This window comes from Pseudopodoces humilis, chromosome 1, assembly GCF_049639895.1.
Source record: "Pseudopodoces humilis isolate 2021_Gansu_Grassland_sample_001 chromosome 1, ASM4963989v1, whole genome shotgun sequence".
In the NCBI taxonomy this organism is placed as follows: Eukaryota; Metazoa; Chordata; class Aves; order Passeriformes; family Paridae; genus Pseudopodoces; species Pseudopodoces humilis.
Window position 1 is genome coordinate 107,341,704 of NC_142200.1, and position 20,084 is coordinate 107,361,787.

Consider the following 20,084-nt stretch of genomic DNA (forward strand, 5'->3'; position numbering starts at 1 on the left):
CACTTTAGATACTTATACTCATTAATGAGGTCTCCTCTCAATTGTCTTCTCCAGGCTGAAGAGGTCCAACTCCCTCAGCCTTTCCTCATGACAGATATGCTCCAGCCCCAAATCATCTTTCTTTCTGCCTTCAAATTTCTCAAAGCATTTGCTTGAAGCACAGCACAATCCTCAGTGTTTTAAAATCATCAGTAATCTCCCAGAACATAACAGAAAAAATAATCTAATACATGTTAGAATGGGTTGGAAAGAAGAATAACACTTCTGTAATTTTTATTTAAAAGTCTTCAGAATTTTCATTAAATAATTGGCTTTTTCTTACTTCTGGGAAGAGACAGCACTGATTGACTGACTCAATATGTCAATTACTAGAGAACTGGTTTCACAAAAAAGTCTCATGCTTAATGAACAGAAAGCCACATGCAGTGTAGTATTTTAATCTACTTGAAAAGGGAACGTGATTGAAAAACTTCTGTACAACATGTTCATATAGTCACATCCTACACTGACAAAATGATCAGTGGTTAGATTAGAATAGCCTGTGGATGAAGAACACCACCGATGCTGAACCAATAAAAATGCACTTGCAAAAGTTTCTAACCCTTGTGTTACCTTGCATTGTCATCTTTATTGAAACTAATAACTCATATTGTCAAACACTAGGTTTCCCTGTCATACGACTTTTCCCTTGACTTCCCATCAAGCAACTCATCATGTTCTAGGTGCCCTCATTTTAGTCTGATTTTTAAAAGTAAGTTTTAAAACCTTGAGGAAGAGAATCACTGCTGACAAATTCTGCCTTAACCAGAGAACTACTTTAATGTTTTGGGTAAAAGATTATATGTGCAATACACAGATCATTTTTGGGAGCTAGCTGGAGTATAGAAAGAACTCCCACAGGAACCATCTGCCATCATGAGCTTCACTTTTCTAAGTGCTCTGAATTTGCATATGTCCTTTTTTCAGGCAAATAAATATACTTAACTCAAAAAAGAAAAATGGAAATTATACAGCCAGCACGAATTCTTCCTGTTAATTATATCTAAATCTTTACCAAAATTGGAAAATCAATATTATTGTAACAGTATCTGAATTTAGTAAGTATGTTTACATTTTAGGTAGGTGAAAGAAACAAGAAATTTGGCTTGTGCCAGTTTGAGAAACTGGAGTTAATATTTCATTCCAGTCTACACAGACTCTTAATGACCTTCAACATCATATTTGCATACCTGAAAATTTAGTTTTGTAAAAATTTGCCAAGTCACACTTACTGTTATTTTTTACTTTATCTCTTGTAAAAATACACACAAGTGCATGCAAAATGAAATTACTGCTCACTGCTGTCTTTCATTTAAGCACTTTCAATTAATTTCCATTGACTTTATCACACTTAGCAATATCTAACACAGCCAGTCTCCACAGAAATTAATCTCCTGCATAATTGATTTTGGTTGATGGTAATCAGAAATTTGACCACAAAACCCCACAATTTATTTTACTTTCTTTGTTAAAAGTATGAACATAAAAGTAAATCATACATGAACTAAAACCCAGAAAAAGTAATTCTTCTCAAAGTGGGAAAGAAACTAAAATGTTGCTCTTAAATTCCTATTAATTTAAACAATTTTCATTTCAGTTAAACTAAAAACAGAACTCAAATGAAAAACTTTCTGGTTCTGCTTGCTCAATACAGCCCCACTTTTCATTACATTAATTAAACTTTATTAGAAATGCATTTAATTTCTGATTAGAGACTTTGAAGAAATGTCACAGTAAGAGTAGAAAAAAATTGCATCCTCTCAAGAAGGTTTTGGCCTTCACCCAGCATCACTCCCTAAAATCCTGCTTGTAAACAACTTGGTCTAAATGAGTAATCCAGGCTCATCCTTCCAAGCTCAGCCTAGGATTTAAATTTCTCTCCAGTAAAAGAGTCCTATTAACCACTGTTATACATAAATATTGATCTGGCAGCTTGAACATGTCTTGCTTCAACATTTTAAAAAAGCACGAAGTTCTGCTGTGTGCTGGAATTTATATTCATAGATTCCAGTCATGCTCAGCCAGCAGCAATTAGAAGATATCCCTCGAGCAACAGCATTTCCAAAAATAGTCTGTATGCATCATAGAAGATGAAGTACCACTTTCCTCTAAAGTAATGTATGCTGTACATTCAAGTATAATTAGCACACTAGACTTCGTAAATAGTATTAAACTAATTACTGTTTGCACCACTAGTGGCAGATGTGGTTAGAGATTATTAATTACAATGGACAATTTCTTGAATTTAACATACAAAATGCAAGGCATACAAAATTTCTCCGCTTTATGTCTGAATGACTATTTGCTAAGTGTCAGGAGGGCTCTTTTAAATTAGCAAGAGCTGTTATTTATGAAAATCAGTGAGTGAAGTAATAGATTTTCTTAAAAAAAAAGAAGAAAAAAAACCAAAAAAAACCCCACAATGAGAAGATTTTCATTGACTAGGATATAATTTTATACCTAAACCAGGGAAACTACAAAAGTGGTATGTGTCAGAATTACTGGACAAGCACTGTCCAGTACGGAAGGAAGTTTCAGCTCTAACTACATAACAGAGAAGTTAAGATGGATTTTAAAGAAACATCTAAAACTTTCAACATGAAGTAAACTGCTCTCCAGAAATCCAGATACTTTAAAACTCCCCTGCTGTGACCCACGGGTTACTTAACACAGACAAGGATAGTCACTTCCTGGCTTCAGGAAAAAGTTCTGCTAAATGTGGAGATGGGCACAGGGGAAGAAGATTTCTAAAGAGGAATTATCTCTTCCAGAGAAAATTAACCATTTCAACCATTGAAGTCGAAACAGATGGAGGACTTTTCTTTAATGTGCTGGTACAAGGTATCGCAATTTCAGTCTCTGCTGACAGACCCCCCATAAAAAATTATCTTATATCAATATAAGGCACACTGGTAACTCACAAAAGTGAAGCAATTATTTTTTTTAAACTGAAGTGATTCTAGAAGGATACAAATATAGTGAGAGGCAGGCTGACAGGCATGTAGGGAGATATCAGTAGGCATTCATACTTCACCTACACTTAACATTTCATTTCTAGGACAATGTTGCCCTATTAAAGTAAATTGAACAGTTCTGTACTATTCCCTCTCTGACTACTAATTGGTTAGATTTTTTTGCATAAGGACCATTTTCTTGCCTAACACTCTTGTGAGCACTCATGAAGAAAATTCTATTAAACTTATTTAAATTCAAATTTATATTTTGGATTAATTTTACTATTTTCACTTGTGATTTATTGTTTCACTTATTAAGACTTTAAATACTCAACTAACACACACACCAAATAGGATTCAACTTCTAAAAGCACTTGATTTCTAAGATCACCCATTCTTATCTTGCACAATCCCTAACATCCCTTATTCTTATTTATTTGCTGATATCTTTCTTGATGTAAGTTCTATATTGAGTGTGTGCCCCTAATTTAATTCCAATACAAACACAAAACCTCATCAGTAGATATGATATGATATGATATGATATGATATGATATGATATGGTATGATACCTACTGATATCTATTACCCCTCTCATATGATAGAATGGGATTGATCCTCAGAGGTGGTGCTTCCAAGCCATGTTGCTCTTAAAAGCATGTTTATGTAGAAAGCATAAATAGTGGTGATAATTTCGCTAATGTATAGCAACATGCTTGTATTGAAGCTGAAGAAACAGAATCAAGAACCACTATTTCTAAACTCTAAGTCCTTCTCATTCTCCCTCTAATTTCTCAACTAAATACTTTTGAATGCCTTGCTGCTTCTTTGAAAATTCTCTATAAACAATTAGCATTTTTCCTGTCAAACAGAACCACAACACATTTTAAACCGTATTTTAAATGGTTTCTAAATCTTCAAAACTTTCTATTTATAAATGGAATTAGGCCTATTAGCCTGCAACTATTTAAATTGCTGTCAGACTTACAGTCAAGCGATGGGTCATCAGCAAGCTGGGATGTTCTGTTACTGCTTCAAAGGTCAATAAAGTAGTCTTAATCAATTCTTCTGATGCGGCTTGCCCTGTTGGTAAAAGTAATCATATTCCTTCATAAAATTCAATAGTTAGAATATCTGTGTCTAAAACTACTGTAATATCATCATAGGTTACCCCACCTATTGCTCTATCCAAGTTTGTTTCTCCTGAATCTACTGATCTGATGAACTCCTACAAAAGAAGCAGCATTTATGTTAAAACACTTTAGGAAAAAATATTAAAAAGCATAATCACTGAATAATTACAAGAAATTATTTGAAAAACTGTGTAAATACAAAATATTATCACACCTACATTAGGATAAATATTCATAATTAACTAAAACTGAAAGTACCAATGATCTAGCTGTTGTAATTTTGCAAGTCTGTAATGCTGTTGGAACCTTAAATGTGGAGTATAGTATGGATTACTGCTCTGACTAGTATCAGAAATCATAATATTTCTAGCTAAATATAATTAATTTCATGTCTTCACAGTTAACAGAAAACTGTAATTTCTTAGAAGACTTTGAACTACCTTGGATGTGGCTATGTCAAAATAACTCACTAAAATGATGGAAGACCCTTCAGAAAACACAATTTTCTGTTATTTGTATCATCTTTTTGATCTCTATGCATACTACACATGCTAGGGACGCAGTTACACTCAGGAGAACATGCAAAAATGCATATATAACTTTCTATTAAAAATCACCTAAATTACTCATCATATTAAGGCACAGGGTCAATATAATATTAATAATATAGATGAAGTAAATATTGTACAATAATACCCACTGTTCTTTTACTTTCATTTCTATGCATAGCTGTTTTTTCCATTTGGATGCAAAAGATGTTATTAAGACTTGCTAAGGAAGGAAAATTCTCAGCAGAATGTGTAGTATGCTCTTTTTTACTAATGTAGCATTTAGGAAAATTACATTAGTTTATATTTCACTACCAATTAAATTTTCCTTATTACATATTAAATTGGAAGAAGTTTCTACATGAGTTATCTTTTTCACAATATGTAAGAAACATCTGAAGGATTCTTCTCTAATTAAAAACAGAGTTAGAAACCAATTATATATTTCATTATTTAAAAGCACCTTGGAAGGAGTAATAAAAAACAAGTACTTCTCTAAAAAAAAGTTATCCTCCTGATCATTTGAAGAAAATTACTAGGTATCATCTAATTAACTTGATTTGGAAGAGAGCAAATTATTTTGTTTACGCATTTTTAGACAGTTTTACACAACCATCGTCTAAAGACCGATTTGGGAACATCAAAGTAGTTGGTGCAAAAATTGTTCTGGCTACTAATGCTTATTAATTTTATACTAGAAACACAGGAAAAAGATGTGTAATTTAAAGAAATGCAACTATCTGGGGTTTCTCAAGCAATGGAGAGAAATGGTGTACGTGTATTTCACTACAGGTGAGTCTGTGCCCTGTGCACACCCCCAGGAGCCTGCTATTAACTGTGCCTCTGGGGCATGGCGTGTCCTGCATGTACTTCTGTTCACAGCAGAAAACATGAAAGGACTGTCCCGACTCCCTCTCAATTTCTTTGCTCAACACTACTGAAAATTACAGTGATGATGGAAGTAACTTCAAAGCAGCAAGAAAAAAAAAATCTCAATGAACAACCTTTACAGGAAAATAACTCTTCTTTTCTGTCCAGATCCCAAGCACACATCTTTCCTCTCTGCATAATTTCTTATTGTTGAGAACAAGACTATTGAATAAATCAGGAAAAAAAAAAAAAGAACAAAACAAACAAAAATATTTCCTTGTTAAAGTCTTAGGGGCCTCAGTTATAGCATAGTATTTTGAAAAAGTACAAGGTGATGATCAAATGTCCCTTTATAGGTGTCAGTGGGAATGTTAATTAAACACAAATATCCAGAATAGATTTTTGCCTGATAGAATGGATAGTTACTCTTCCAGAAGTAATTATATTAGTCATATCATAACACAGTTACATAAAGTGGTCTAAAATTTAAAAAATAATTTTTCAGATATATTACTATCCCTTCCTTTTTCATGTGTAAATTTAAATAGTGTATATAAGTTCCTGAATGTCTTTTTCAATGGAGACAGGACAAGAGGCAGGAAACACTGACGTGCTCCTCCTTGATTTGAGAGGAAAGCTGTGCTAGCCTGACTTCCTCAGTCAGTAGTTCAAACGAGCTGGAGTAACATCAAAAGAAAACTTTCATTGTACCTGGTCTGCTGTACCTATATTGTTGACAGAAGAATTTCACCTTCTAGAAGGTTGATTGAAAACCAGTAATAAATCTACTGCCTAGTTGCAAATGCTTCAAAGGGAGAAAGGGCTTTGTAATTCAGCATCTACAGTTTCGAATTTTTTTTCATCATTCTAATGCTAATTTTTACAGAAATATTTTAGTAGAGCTAAATTAAACCATATTTTCTTGGAATAAAGAGTCAAAGGAGAAAGAGAAGAAAATCGGAACACATAGGTTGAATCTAATTGTTTGAAGCAAACCGTTTCTTCATGCTATTTGGAGATAAATACCTAGTTGTCATTTATGAACTCATGCACTTAAAAGAATTGGCTTTGCTCTAATCTGCAATTTAGAATATCCTTTTTTTCTCATTTAGCATAAACAATTGTTTTCATATGCAAAAATTACGTTAGAACTGTACTACTTCATTTCTCCTATACTACCCAATGGCACAGCTAAAAAATTCCTTTTCTATGGGTAATGTCAGAAATAGCTTGTAAATGTCAACATGAGTTCAGTATCTCAGCTCCATAGATTTCCATCAACTAGAGTTTAGAAGTACTGGTAAGAAGAAAAATGTGACAAGATGAAACAATACCTTAAATATAGATTAATTATAATTCCTTTTTCATTTCTGCTCATAAAATACTAGAATGAAATTTCAGAGAGAATATTCTCTGCAATTTAGAGCTAAACTTTTCTATTCAGAAATAAAGCTCACTGGAAATTCTCAGTTTATCAAATATGTACATAGTTTCCTTTTGAATAAATAGATTCTACAGAAAGTATTTTCTGATTATATATAAAGTTTTGAATACAGCCAAAGCTTAAAATACACGTTCAGAATAAACTTCTCTCTCCAGTTTAGAAATCTAATGTAATTTTATTTCATTAAAGTAATTTCCAAAATTTTATGCATAGGTATATCTTGTAAAAATATTTATCTTCTACTTTATACTCACAAGTAAGATGCCATAGTTGAAAAGAAACTCCTTTGTGACTATCTGGGGACGAAACACCTATTTGAAATTAGCCAAAGTTGAAAAAAAATTACATAAATGCATATCTCATGACCAGAAAAAGTAAAACAATTATTTCACATGTTAAAAAACAAGAAAGAGGACAAAATATGCATTTGCTTCCATCATTACCATTGTTATATAATGCATATTTATCAAATGTTGCTTCATAGCTGGAATACTCATCAACATATCTATGCATTAACAAAACTTCTACTTTACTCATTCTGATCATGACTGACAGAAATTAGATTTCAGGAAACTGTAAGAGTTTGTCCTCTGTGCAACAAATTTTGGGGAGAAAAAAAATCTACCTGGGATGTCACAAGATGAAGCACCACAGGCATCATAGGAAGGCACATCTTCAGCTGTTTGGCCTGAACTGTTGATGGGTGTTTACGTCCTGCGACATTAGTTAGGGCACTGAGAATGTCACCTACAGAAAACAGCATTTCAGGCTGACCCAACATAAAAACATCACTAAACAACAGCAAACGAAATATAAAATATCTATCTCTGTTCCTGTAGCCTCTGTTCACTCCTGTCCTCTCTGTCTGACAGAAGTAATGCTCATGATGAATCCAGCACTTCTTTCCTAGCTCAGTCTTCAGCCAGGTCAATTCCCTACTCTGGCTACAGGGACAGGCAAAGGTGACTTCTGGCAAAACAGTGAGGATAGAAGTGTAAAGTAAGTGTTGAAGTAAAGATGAAATTACAGCTCTTGGCAGAATGGACATATACTGGCTAAATTATGTGGATGCATAAGTTCTATTTCAAGCAAAGTAAAACCTGAAATTCTCATGACTTTCAGCTAACCAAGAACTGAATGAACCAATATTAGGAGGTGACAATGCTGAAGTAGTATGTTTCCCTTGCTTCACAGTTCAACAGGAAAAACACCCACAAACATCCCCTCCAAAAAAAGAGATCCTTCCACCAGCCATGCACACACACATTCTCTCTCATACACCGATTAAATTGTGACACAAGTGACCTAAAGCTACAGGAATTCTCATAAAAGAGATAGCACCAGATCAATGAGAGAACTTAGTTGCCTCCCTGACAAACCACAGACATAATTACAAGCTAACAAAATTTTAATTGCAATAGTGAAAATTATACTTCAGACTCAGTAGAGACATATATAAATCAAGGAACATTATGCTAAATTTGTTGCATGCTTCCTGTTGTCTACAAAAATAAGACTTCCTCTGCATAGGATAAAGAACAGAGAAGCATGAGAAAAGTTAGCTCATATGAAAAGAAGGAAAATTCTTCCCCTATAACCACAAAATACTAGAAGCCAAATGCTGTCTTAAAAGAGCACCTGTTATATTTTTTTGCCCCTAAAAAGACAGCAGCTAAAAACTGTAAAAGGGAATTCACGTATATCTTAAGCAAATAAATAATGGGACTTTATATGATTTTTTGGGCCAGAAAAGGCCCTTCTTTTCAGAGTCAGTCAGAGTTTAATCATGTTGAATAATACCAATGCTTTTCTTCTGTTTCCATGGCAGTTTTCAATATAAGCAGAAATGACATAGCCTGGCACTAAAGTAGGCCTTAAAGATTTGACTCATTCACTGGTAAAAAAAAGAAAATGTTGCTTAAAACTCTTCAAATACATAAAACACAACACTTTTTTCATCAATACATTTTTGTTTTGAATTACACCCAATACTGTAATTCAAGATGACCTCTCTGTGATTAGCACCTGATTTACCGAACAATCTCTCTTTCTACATTTTAAAGAATATATAACCATCACATTTGGCAATTTTGCATTTGATAAATAGATAGATATGGCTACCTTTAATTCTAGCATGATTTAAACAATTTACATCTACTTCCTAAAAATAGCTTAAATATTACAAATGCAGAAATAAAATTACTTCCTTATTTACAACAACCAAAAGCTTTTTAATTAACCAGAAAATTAACAATTTATTTATTTGGTTCAAATATATCTTTAAGGTCAATTTCTACAACTTGTTAATCTATTTGGTTTATAGCTACATCTGGTGGAAGAAGATGGGATCAGTAAGGAGCTTACATTAATGCATATTAAAAAAGCCAGCTAGGATTAATTCTAAATCAACAGATAAACTGCTTTTCACTGTTCCACTTTTCAAATCTGATTACTATTCTTAGGTGCCCATAGCTTTTACCACCTCAAGCAGTACATGCTCCTTCATCATATAGAAATAAAAAGAAAGACTTCTGACAAATAGGGACAAATACAGAGAGATAACTTCATATTACAGAAAACAATCAACACACAGGTCCAGCTTGGAAAAGAAAACAAAGTGTTGAAATTATGCTTGATATCAGTTTTCAAAAATGCATTGAAATTGTAAATTAGTAGGAATTACATGTCTAAACAATTGATGTACTATGTATTTTGATAGTAACTATGTATTTGAAACTTTCAGATTCTGAAGAAATATCAGAGCCTACTATATCAGTTGCATATAGTATATATAAACAGCAGGAGGTGAATTTGTGCTTCCAACATTTATAGTCTGAGACTTCCATTCTGAAATATAACCAATATGCAAACCTGATATTTAGTTAGAAAAGAGGGATCAGGTGTTTGCAGGAAGGCAAAAATTTGCACTAGCAGAGGAAGTAAAGTTTCTTTTAAAATAGCATCATGACATTTAGGTCTACTAGCCTTTGCAGTGCTACCATTACATTTTCAATATCCTAGTGCTAATGTAGAGAAGATGAAAAATACATCAGGTATCATCTCATCAGAAAATAATTTTATGAAAATAAACCTTGTGTGCATTAAGAAAATCGGTTTCAGGCATCTAAAGCAACTGAAGTATCTAAGTTGAAATTTTCCAGAAAAATTGCCTGTAGCAAATACTCAATATATAAATTTCAGCATAAGCAATTAACATGTACTCAGATACATATGCCATTGAATCTCTCCCAGGCCTCTGATTTATGGGGCAAATTTGCTCTTAGATTGTACAATGTTTATAGATGTCACAAGATCTGTAGTACATTGATAAAACTTCTTGTACCTCTGGGCTTCACTCCTGACTGAGTTGGTGAGGCTTACCATTCCACAAACACAAAACATTCATATAGAAAATCATGCATTCCAATACAAAATAAATGATCATGACATATCCAAAAATTTTCTGGAAGCTGATATCATGCAAACTTTATGTAATCAGAAAATACAGTCTTTCTGCCTATATATATAAGGAGATACCTGTCTCTGTTAGCAAAGGCAAGATCTGTTTGGTTAATAAACTGAATTTACCTAGAATTCCTGGCAGCTCCCTCACAATGTGATAGATGAGAAGATCCAGGCATTTTGACAGGTATTCACTGCCACCTTGCTGCTCTTTTCCTGGCATGGTCTTTCTGCTGTCTCTTTCAATATACATCATGAGTCTACATTTAAACAAGTGCAAAACATTAACTCTCATACCAAAGAAAATAACACTATATCTCAAAAAAACTATTAAACCAGGCATTTCTGGTATCTGTGGTTACCATAAAGACAATACATTAGTTTGGCTCTGTAATTTTGTTGAAATTTTAGAATTTTCTTTTAATAAACTCTAAAACCAACACATATTACTGAGGAAAGAAATGAAATAAACCCTTAAACTAATTTAAGTGAGCACAACTCTACTGGTTTAAATGAATACATGATGTTAACATAAGGAATGACTCTTTCTGCAAACTTAGGCAGAGACAGACTAATTTTACAATCCATTTTATTTTGAAATATGTAATCAATATGTGCAATATAAGTGAAAGACTAAAGATACTAATTTTCAACACATAAGAATTCCAAAAGTAAGGATAATTAAAGTGAATGTAATAAGAGATATATCTTTCAGTCCAGAAAAATCATACTACATAGATCCCACAGCAGCCTATTAAAATGTTAGCTTTAGCTGGAATGGCCATATTGAAAGAGATAAAAACCCAAACTAGTCTTACATCCTTTCTCTAGAAATATAGTGCTCACAATTTCTAAATAAAAACTCAATGCACACATTCCAACTGGTACGTGCTTGTGGCTGTGCCATTCTGCAGAATGACATTTCTCACAGTGAAATGGTAACTGATTTATTAGCCACTGGCTAACTTACAAGAGATTGCTTTAATAATACACCTGTAACAGAATGCTTCGGGCAAAATTTTAAAATGCTTATTTGAATAGACAGAAGGGCCAGACTTCCCTTTAGGGCCATACTATTGACATCTTTGTTTCACATTCGAACTCCCTCCGGGTCCTGTGCAAAGAACCATCAATCACTGGTGAGAGAAATCCATGATCTGGATTTTAAGTATGTACTTCAGTACTGTCTTTTTATATATCCTTCTGGTAATCAATGCGTTTTTACAGAACTATGAAAATAACCTATTTACACTGCCTCAAGTGTTCATAACAATACTACTAGGAAATACATCTTTCCATCAAAAAGATGATTAACTCAATAAAGTAAAAAGTACCTAAGAATACATTTTACAGGATTATGTCTCTAAACAATACGATTATGATTGAATACTACACTCTTATTCTTCCTAACCTATTCTACAAAGAGAGAGAGTAATCAAAAGACCCACTGAGTAACTACTTTTCACCTGTGCAAAAGCCCAGATGCAACACATTCAGTAGCACTTCTCAGAGACCATGAGGACAGCTTTTATTCTTGTAATGTCTGGAAACTGCATTAAATTACAGGAACTTTGATTTGTTGGTTAGAAAGGAACTACTTAAAAATCTGACATTGTGCTACAAATAGAATTTTACAAGCTTTACACTTTTTTATATAAAAATTTGAATGTTTTAAATAAAATGGCCTTCTAGCCTTTCCAGACAACCAAGTATTTTTTATTCAAAAAAAGTTTAGCTTTAAAAAAGATGACAAAATATCAGAGCTTGTATTCATTTTTTTTTAAGAAAACAGTTCCATGATTTAACAATCATCTGATTCTATATGGAAATACACTTTGATCTGTTTGAGTTTTACTTAAGATGGGTCAAATAGACTTCAACATGAGTGGTTTTATTTCCTTGGGAGAAGGAGGTTCTTTTCTTTTCTAAAAGCATGTTCTATTACTTAATCACATTTGAGAAGGATACAAAGTAGGTTCATTTATTCTGAGAAAGATAAATGAGTTCTCTCCTTTATGTTCTTCCTCTATTCACAAAATTGTCTTTCACATAGATTTTCTAAAAATATGCACAACTGTATTTTCCCTGATAGTTCAGTTCAACTAAACATTGTCCCTAGAAAACTGTACAGATATAAATTGTGTAGGCAGCAAAGCACTAGAATCTCTATTTTCCTTTGATGAATTCCTCAGTCATATATAGAACAATTAATTAGTTACTTTTATTCCTTAATGAATCTCAGTGTTCTCTCTAGTGGGCAAACCAGGCCTATAGAAATACAGTTATTCAATTAATTTAGTGCATGTTTTTCTTGCACTCTACAATACATGAAAAAATATGTAGATATTAGTACAAATGAGCTAAATATGATTAGGAGTAAACAACTGTCTATGAAGCAAAGATTTGGTTTAAAAAATATAAATTCAAATGTCTGTATTGCAAGATATGGCCATCAGTGAGCTTTTATACTAAAAGGAAAATTCCAGAGTTAACAGTCTGGAGTGATAGGAACGGGAACGAGGTCTACTACTTAAAAGAATAAGAACTGTTCTCTTAACAGGATAATCAACATGAAGAAAAGAGACTAAGTTCACAGAGAATGACAGACCTTCATGAAACTAAAGAAGGTCATGCATTCTCTGAGGACATATACAGTCTATTTACCCCAAGAAATCAAGGACTATTTTTTAGTTTTATTATTATTTATTATTATTGTTATTAGTCAATCTCTACTAACAGAAAATTACGAAGATTTTGAAAGGATACTTAATATAGGTATATTGTTTATTTTACAGAGATGTAGCATCAGATGGCATATCATGCTATTAGGAGGGTTAATCTCTACTTCTTGCCTTCCATCAGTTTTTTCTTCTTTTTAATTTGATACGAGCTTTCTGGGTTTGTTGTTTTTTTTTTTTCCCTGAAATCACTGACTTACATCATTGCTCCCTCCTGCTTTCCATTTCCATGTTTTCCCATCTGACCAAGCACCAAGCTTTTCAGTTCTTTTCCTCACTACTTTTCTAGATCAATCTTTAGATGTATAAGGCAAACAGGCTATGCTAGATGCGAGACTGTAGTAGGTTTCCAGGCAAAGCTTTTCCTTTCAGGGCACATATAAGATTTGAAAATTTAATAAATATGGGAGGTGGGCACAGGAAACAGAGAAAGGGTTTGCTCAAAGGTTATGCTGTTGTACATAGTTAAAGTTCTGCAGACGGTGAAATGTGTCAGGAATACTACCCTGTCTTTCCACAAGTGTCCATCTCTGCAGACAGTAGAAAACAAGACGTTTGGGAGGAGAAGTTCAATCTCCAAGTCAGTGCTATTTAGCTAGGAAATCCTCTGAAACCATTTAGATACAAGAACAATTCAGTGAGACTAATTGGAAATCACTGCTAGTTCAGAGCAGGGTGAAATGAAAAGTCTCAATAAAACTTCAGATTGTATCCCTCCCATGAAGAACAGGTAGCCTGCCTCTGCAAATCAAGGAGAAAAGAAGAAGACTAGAAAACTCAGTGTGATTAACAAAATTAATTAATTTGTATAGTGTAAGTAAACAAGTGCTACTTCAGCGTAAAGGATCTTGTATCTCCTCTAGCTGCATCCCATGTGGAAGAACCAAAGGTATGGAATCGACTACCATGGAACAGGTAGGAAAAAAGACTAACAGGTGAATTTTCTCAATGTTGTGGAACAATGAATTAACTTCAAAATTACATTTCTTATTACATATCAATATTTTTCATCCACAGAACTCAAAATCTGCACAAGCAAAGCAAAACAAGGAATTCATTCACCACTTCCCATGGGCAGACAGGTGTTCAGCCATCTCCAGGAACAAAGGGGTCCATCACATGTAATGGTTACTTGGGAAGACAAGTGCCATCACTCCTAGTGTCCTTCCCTTCTTCTTTCCCCCATGAGACCACGTGGTATGGAATATCCCTTTGATCAGCTGGGATCAGCTGTTTCTCCACTCTTATTTGGAATTATAAAGGTGTTTCCATACTCTTTGATTAAGGAGAGACTTTTGAAAAGAGGTTCAAAAAGAAACTCGCAACCAGATTCTGTAAACTCAGCTAATCAATAGGCATTACAGGGACATGCATGGGGGGACTGTGTGTACAAATACTCAAAAGTGAATAGCAACTGCTAGCATCATGGCCAAAGCCAATAGGTTCTGTAAACAGCAAAAACAAATAGGCAGGTGGTCTTAAGATTGCATTCCAGATAGCAAGACTTGCAACACAGGACACTAGAGGCACCATTGCTTGCCATAAAAAGGACTTTCAGCAAGTGCCTACTTCTGCTGCCTTTTATTTCCTGGTGCCTTCGCACAAACTGGAAGAAAAACACGAGGAAGTCCATCTTGGTAACACCAGCACAGCTAAAATAAGCTTGCCATTACCCTTCCCTTCCACTTCCTCTTTTCGTACTCTTCCTTCCATTTCTCTTTCTCTCCTCTCCCTGTCCCATGCCCTTTCGTCCCAATGAGATGAATAATGATGAAACTTATTTTCCTCACATGCCACATGCTTTTTCAGCCCCCAAACCACTTCCAAGGGCAGATATCACAAAGTTTACCAGTGGAAACAGGATTTTATTGTCTAAATTATTAGTGAAAAAATTTTTTCCTGATATGGTATCTAAATCTCCAGTGGCACAACTTAAGACCTTTTCCTCTTGTCCTATCACTCATTACTTGGAAAAAAAGACCAACCCCTGTCTCGCTACAGCCTCCTTTCAGGTGGTTACAAAGAGTGATAAGGTCTTCCCTGAGCCTCCTTTCCTCCAGGCTAAACAACCTCTGTTCTCTCTGCTCCTCCTCACAAGACTTACACTCCAGACCCCGCCCCAACTTTGCTGCCAAATAAAGGAAGGACTGCTCTCCAGAGCAAGGCCCTTGGGATGCTGGCCCTGAGGCAGTCCCCATGCTCATGAGGCCCAGGGGGCTGTTTTCAGCACAAACAGCCTCACAGTAGTTGCCATGAAGAAAATTAACCCAGCCAAAACCAGCATAATTACCAAACTAAACAAAAGCATTTTTCAGTGCAATGTTGCCATGAAACAGTTATTACTGTTTTATCATCTGCATCATCCTTTAAGTGATGCATACTGAAAAATTGCTTTATATTGATTATCATTATCATAAACAGATTTTATCATCTAAAGCAATATAAATCCTGTTACAGGCTTTAGCTGCAGCTGTTGGAGACAAACCATTAACCAGGAATTATGTATATTTTACTACATGCTCTTTATATCTCTCAAATCAAACACCTCTAGAAGAAGAATTTGAGTATATCAAGTAGTTTTGATAGTTACCCAACGGATTTCTGCTTCCTGTGCTAGCAATTTAGAATTTATGAGTCTTAATTTTGAAGAAACTTTTCAGTCAGACAACTGAAGATACCTAACTAAAATACTCCAACTGGAATTCAACAGTATAAGTCAATGAGTATCTCTGCTGGGTTTAAGATTATTCCAGAGTTATATAGTGATATTATGAATGCAACTGTCTCTAGATTTAATGGGTCATTTCTCCTCTCTGTAGCTACCTTACTTTCTGGATGTAAGAGAAAGGTTTTAGATGATCTATTCTGATAGGAGACATGCTGTTCACTAAAGAACAGTTATGAAGAAAATTCAGCAAATGAAGAAAAACAGTTTATCATCTCAATAAAGCTGCTATAAGCTTGCCTCTTATTTTACCTAATGTGTTACATTATGTATTGGTCTCTGATCAGCCCTGTCTGGAGCATCACAACAAAACAGTAGGATAAAGCCAAAAGTCATAATATAAAATCATATTCCAAATTCACAAAACATTCTCTTCAGAAAGGCAGCTGGTTGGAAAGCATTATAAATGAAGAAAATTGTTGATAAAATTATTATTCTCCTTCACGTAATATCTTAGGTATATATAAACAAATAGTAACTGTCTGTGCAGGATTTCTGTCAGACCATTCTCCAAACACAGGAGAGTCCTATATGGTACATCAATCACATGAATAGCAGGAGTTATTAAAAATCTACATTTTTAGTTACTAAAAATCTAGCCATTCAAAAAGTCACTTACAAATCGTTAGAGGCATTTTACACTAACCAGAACACATAATCTGATAGAACATTTCTGGGAGTGTAAAAACGTACACATGAAGAAGCCCCTTGGAATCAGTACTTATTCTCTATGATTCTACAAATATTGGGATATCTACAGCTTTCCAAGTGAAGGAATATATATAATGCTAGCACCCCATAAGGTGTCCTCTCACAGTGGTATAACTCATCTGCCCCTTCCTTTAATTCCAATCTATGCACCCTAATTCTTCTCAAACATGAATATAAGATATAATGTTATATTTGCTGTAGATATGGTTAGATTTACAGCTACCCACACACCTCATCCTTTTTTACTTTCAGTTCCAAACCTGCTCTATTTCAAAATTGTAAAAACTATGTTTACACTTCATTTTACTCTTCTTCTTACAGAACAGTAGAAGATATAAATCCCAACTAAAACTTCTTTCATCTTACTTCTCCAATCACCTCAAAACACGGTGACAATTCATATTCTAACACAGTCTAATCTGCTCCTCTCTGATACAGGAATGTTTCTGTCCCAACGGAAGACAAAAAAATTCAAATAACTCCCTGGTGATTCAGTAATTTCTTGCAAAGTGTTCTAAAACATAGAAAAAATTAACATTTCATGTAAAAGTCTCAGGAATTTATTGGTCATTATGTAAATCACTCCCACAACATATACAGCCAAAAAATATTATTTTACCTTGAAAGTGACTACCCTGAAGAGACTATGGAGTACAACAAACCCCAAGATGAGGAAGACACATAGTAGAACCTTTTATTTTGCTTTCCCACCATAGCAACAACTTACTGTTGCAGTATATCTTTTGCCCAAAAATGCAAATGCTCACTGGGACCATAAGTTACTTTAAAAGACGTTCTCCTTGCAAGACAGTGCTTTATCCTTGTGAAGAACTGTCACCTGATGATCCCATATAAAATATTCTCATGAATGAAAGGATTACTATTACACACAAAATAATTAACTTCTAAAACACTGACTCAAAAATACCACACATTTTCAAGTATTTTAGGTACAATTTTAAAGACTATACCTTTGATTATCTTCCACTATCACCTTACCTTGTTTGACAACTGAGGAGCAACATCTCCCTGTTATTAATTAAAACTTGTAGCAAGACCAGAAAGGCTTTTGCTCGAATAAAAGTTGAAGGACTTTCAAGTAGACGAGTAATTGTAGTCACAAAATCCTTGGTGGAAATAAACACAAATACGTTAAGGTTACTTGCATTGTATTGTAAGATTGTATACACTTAAAGTTTGCTCATTTTCATGTCACTCATGGGGAAAAAAAAATCCATAGAACACTAGCAAATAAATTCTGTCCAAGACTGACTAGCCTAGCATAAAGCTGCTTTGAACATCTTCACAAGTGGTGGAGTAAAAAGTAAACACTATTTAATGTACCAAGTCCAAAATAGTAGGAAATTAACTACAAAAGATGATAAAACTTATAATTTTAAATGGCGTACCTTAAGTATAAACATAGGATATTTTATTATATTTATTTTAAAACAAAGCTGAACTATTTTCAGAATACATTCGTATTTAAGCACAAATAGGATTACATTTTTTAGCTATTCATTCCTTTATATGTAGGAATATTAAAAACTACACCTTAGTTGGATACAATCTTGTCTACATCAGACCCCAAATTATACACCAGATACTCCAAATAGATGGTAATATTGCTTCTACCTTCTTTGATTGTTCTTATCTAATCTAATTTTATTTTGAATTCAGAAAGTGAACAACATCTTTTCAAGGAAGAAATAAAATTAGGACTTGAAAAGAAAGAAGTAGGATAAACAAAATTAAAATTAAAAACTGAGCAAGGATTTACAAACTGTGTCAACTGGCTCTATGCAAAAATTAGACTGAGCACAAATGGCTTCAACAATAGAACCTGCCTTCAAACAGTCGAACTGGATTCTCAAGGGACTGACAATAGGAGAGATGAGTAGTGTATGCATGTGGTGTACAAAGTTAAAAATCCTGTTGTGTGATGCACATTTAACATACATATTACTGTTCAAATTCCTCATTTAATGACAGAATAACTGCAAATCAACACTGACTGTAATTTATTAGAGACATCCTTTGCAACAATTAACTATACATCTTCACCGAGAATGGAAAAAGAGCAGGAGTGCAAGAGTTGACCAAGAAACCATCAGATTTTATTCTGACACCATTTTAACCCTGCCTTCAAAAGCAGTCATCATTCAGTAACTACAGAAACCCCAGAAAAACAAACTATTAATTATTCTATAATTAATTATGGCTATTCATTATTCTAGAACTGTTTTGCTGTACTTCTACAATTTATTTCATAAATAGAAGAATTTCTCAGTCTTGGGATTTAAAAGTTTACTGCTTTAAACACTTCAACAGCTCACAGCGCATGACTTGTAGCTCCCCCAGTATGACTTGCAGCAGTCAAGTTCTTAAATTACAATCTAATAAATGCAAAGGTTGAATTTTAATTAAGTGTGGTTTGGTTTTTCAAGGGTTTTTTAACAACAACAATATTTTTATGTTCAGAAATCCCATAAAACCTCAGACATAGTCAAAGAGTATATATATAATGCAACAGTGACCATGCTAACACAAATGGACTTGATAGACCATGCACAAGGACACCATGACAGACACATGCAACTACAAGCCACAGCACATCTACTTTTAGTCCTCATACTCTGGAAAGCAAGAATATTTCAATGCTACATGTGGGGGTTAGCATGGGTTAAGACAAAATTAGTTACATCAGACTTATCTGGGACTGTTCTAATAATCAGATTTAAGAAATAAATGTGACCTGTTGGAATTTGCTTTCCTGGCTGGTTTGAAGACTGCAAAACAGTAACAGTTTATCCCAAGAAAATCTCAAACACATCTTTGCTGACCTGCAGGACTTAGTGTATCAGAAAAGCCAAAAATCACTCAAATACTGCCAAATAAATTATTTATCATTTCTCTGTTATATTATTCCTCTCTCCCCTGCAAAAGTTTGATGTATCCATGGAGACTCTGCAGGATAGGACACTCTTTTCATTTCAAGTGAACACACTGCAACAAGATTATGACTTTACATTGGATACACTGAGTAATACTACAATGCAAATTTAAAAAAAAAAATGATGTTTTTTAATTGGCTACATAAGAGGAAAACAGCTAGACCACTATCTCTCTATACAAGAACAGAAATTACAATAGCAAACATTTGTTGCATAGTTATGTATTTTCTAATTTCCCTTCTATGCTTTGCAAATGCCTCCATATTATAAGTTTAGAGTTACAAATATTTTGTTAAAGATATTTTTATAATTTTATTAATTTATACTGATATTGACAAAACTATCATCTATGGTGGTAGTTACTTGGTCCACATTCAGGTAAAAGACGAATTGAAAACAGCTACTGAAATATGAGGACAATGCTTATAATGCATTTACAATGCAGTTGTGACAATATACTTCTGTAATACATAAAAAGTATTATTTGAATAATTATACTTATGACT

At 33.9% G+C, this 20,084-nt stretch overlaps 1 protein-coding gene across 5 annotated transcripts in view; it reads right to left on the reverse strand.

Moving 5' to 3' along the window:
* The window catches only part of ULK4 (unc-51 like kinase 4), a 214,672-nt gene that overhangs the window by 138,632 nt on the left and 55,956 nt on the right, over positions 1–20,084 (reverse strand). For all 5 annotated transcript variants that reach the window (XR_015772489.1, XM_088055074.1, XM_088055085.1 and 2 more), the window contains 6 exons: positions 17,624–17,751; positions 10,577–10,710; positions 7,614–7,735; positions 7,243–7,299; positions 4,170–4,221; positions 3,982–4,076 (listed from right to left, as the gene is read on the reverse strand). Coding sequence is in view for 4 of the 5 variants with exons in the window: in XM_088055074.1 (XP_087911200.1) it covers positions 3,982–4,076; positions 4,170–4,221; positions 7,243–7,299; positions 7,614–7,735; positions 10,577–10,710; positions 17,624–17,751 (588 nt within the window). In the remaining variant the exon portion in view is untranslated. The remainder of the gene's footprint in view (positions 1–3,981; positions 4,077–4,169; positions 4,222–7,242; positions 7,300–7,613; positions 7,736–10,576; positions 10,711–17,623; positions 17,752–20,084) is intronic.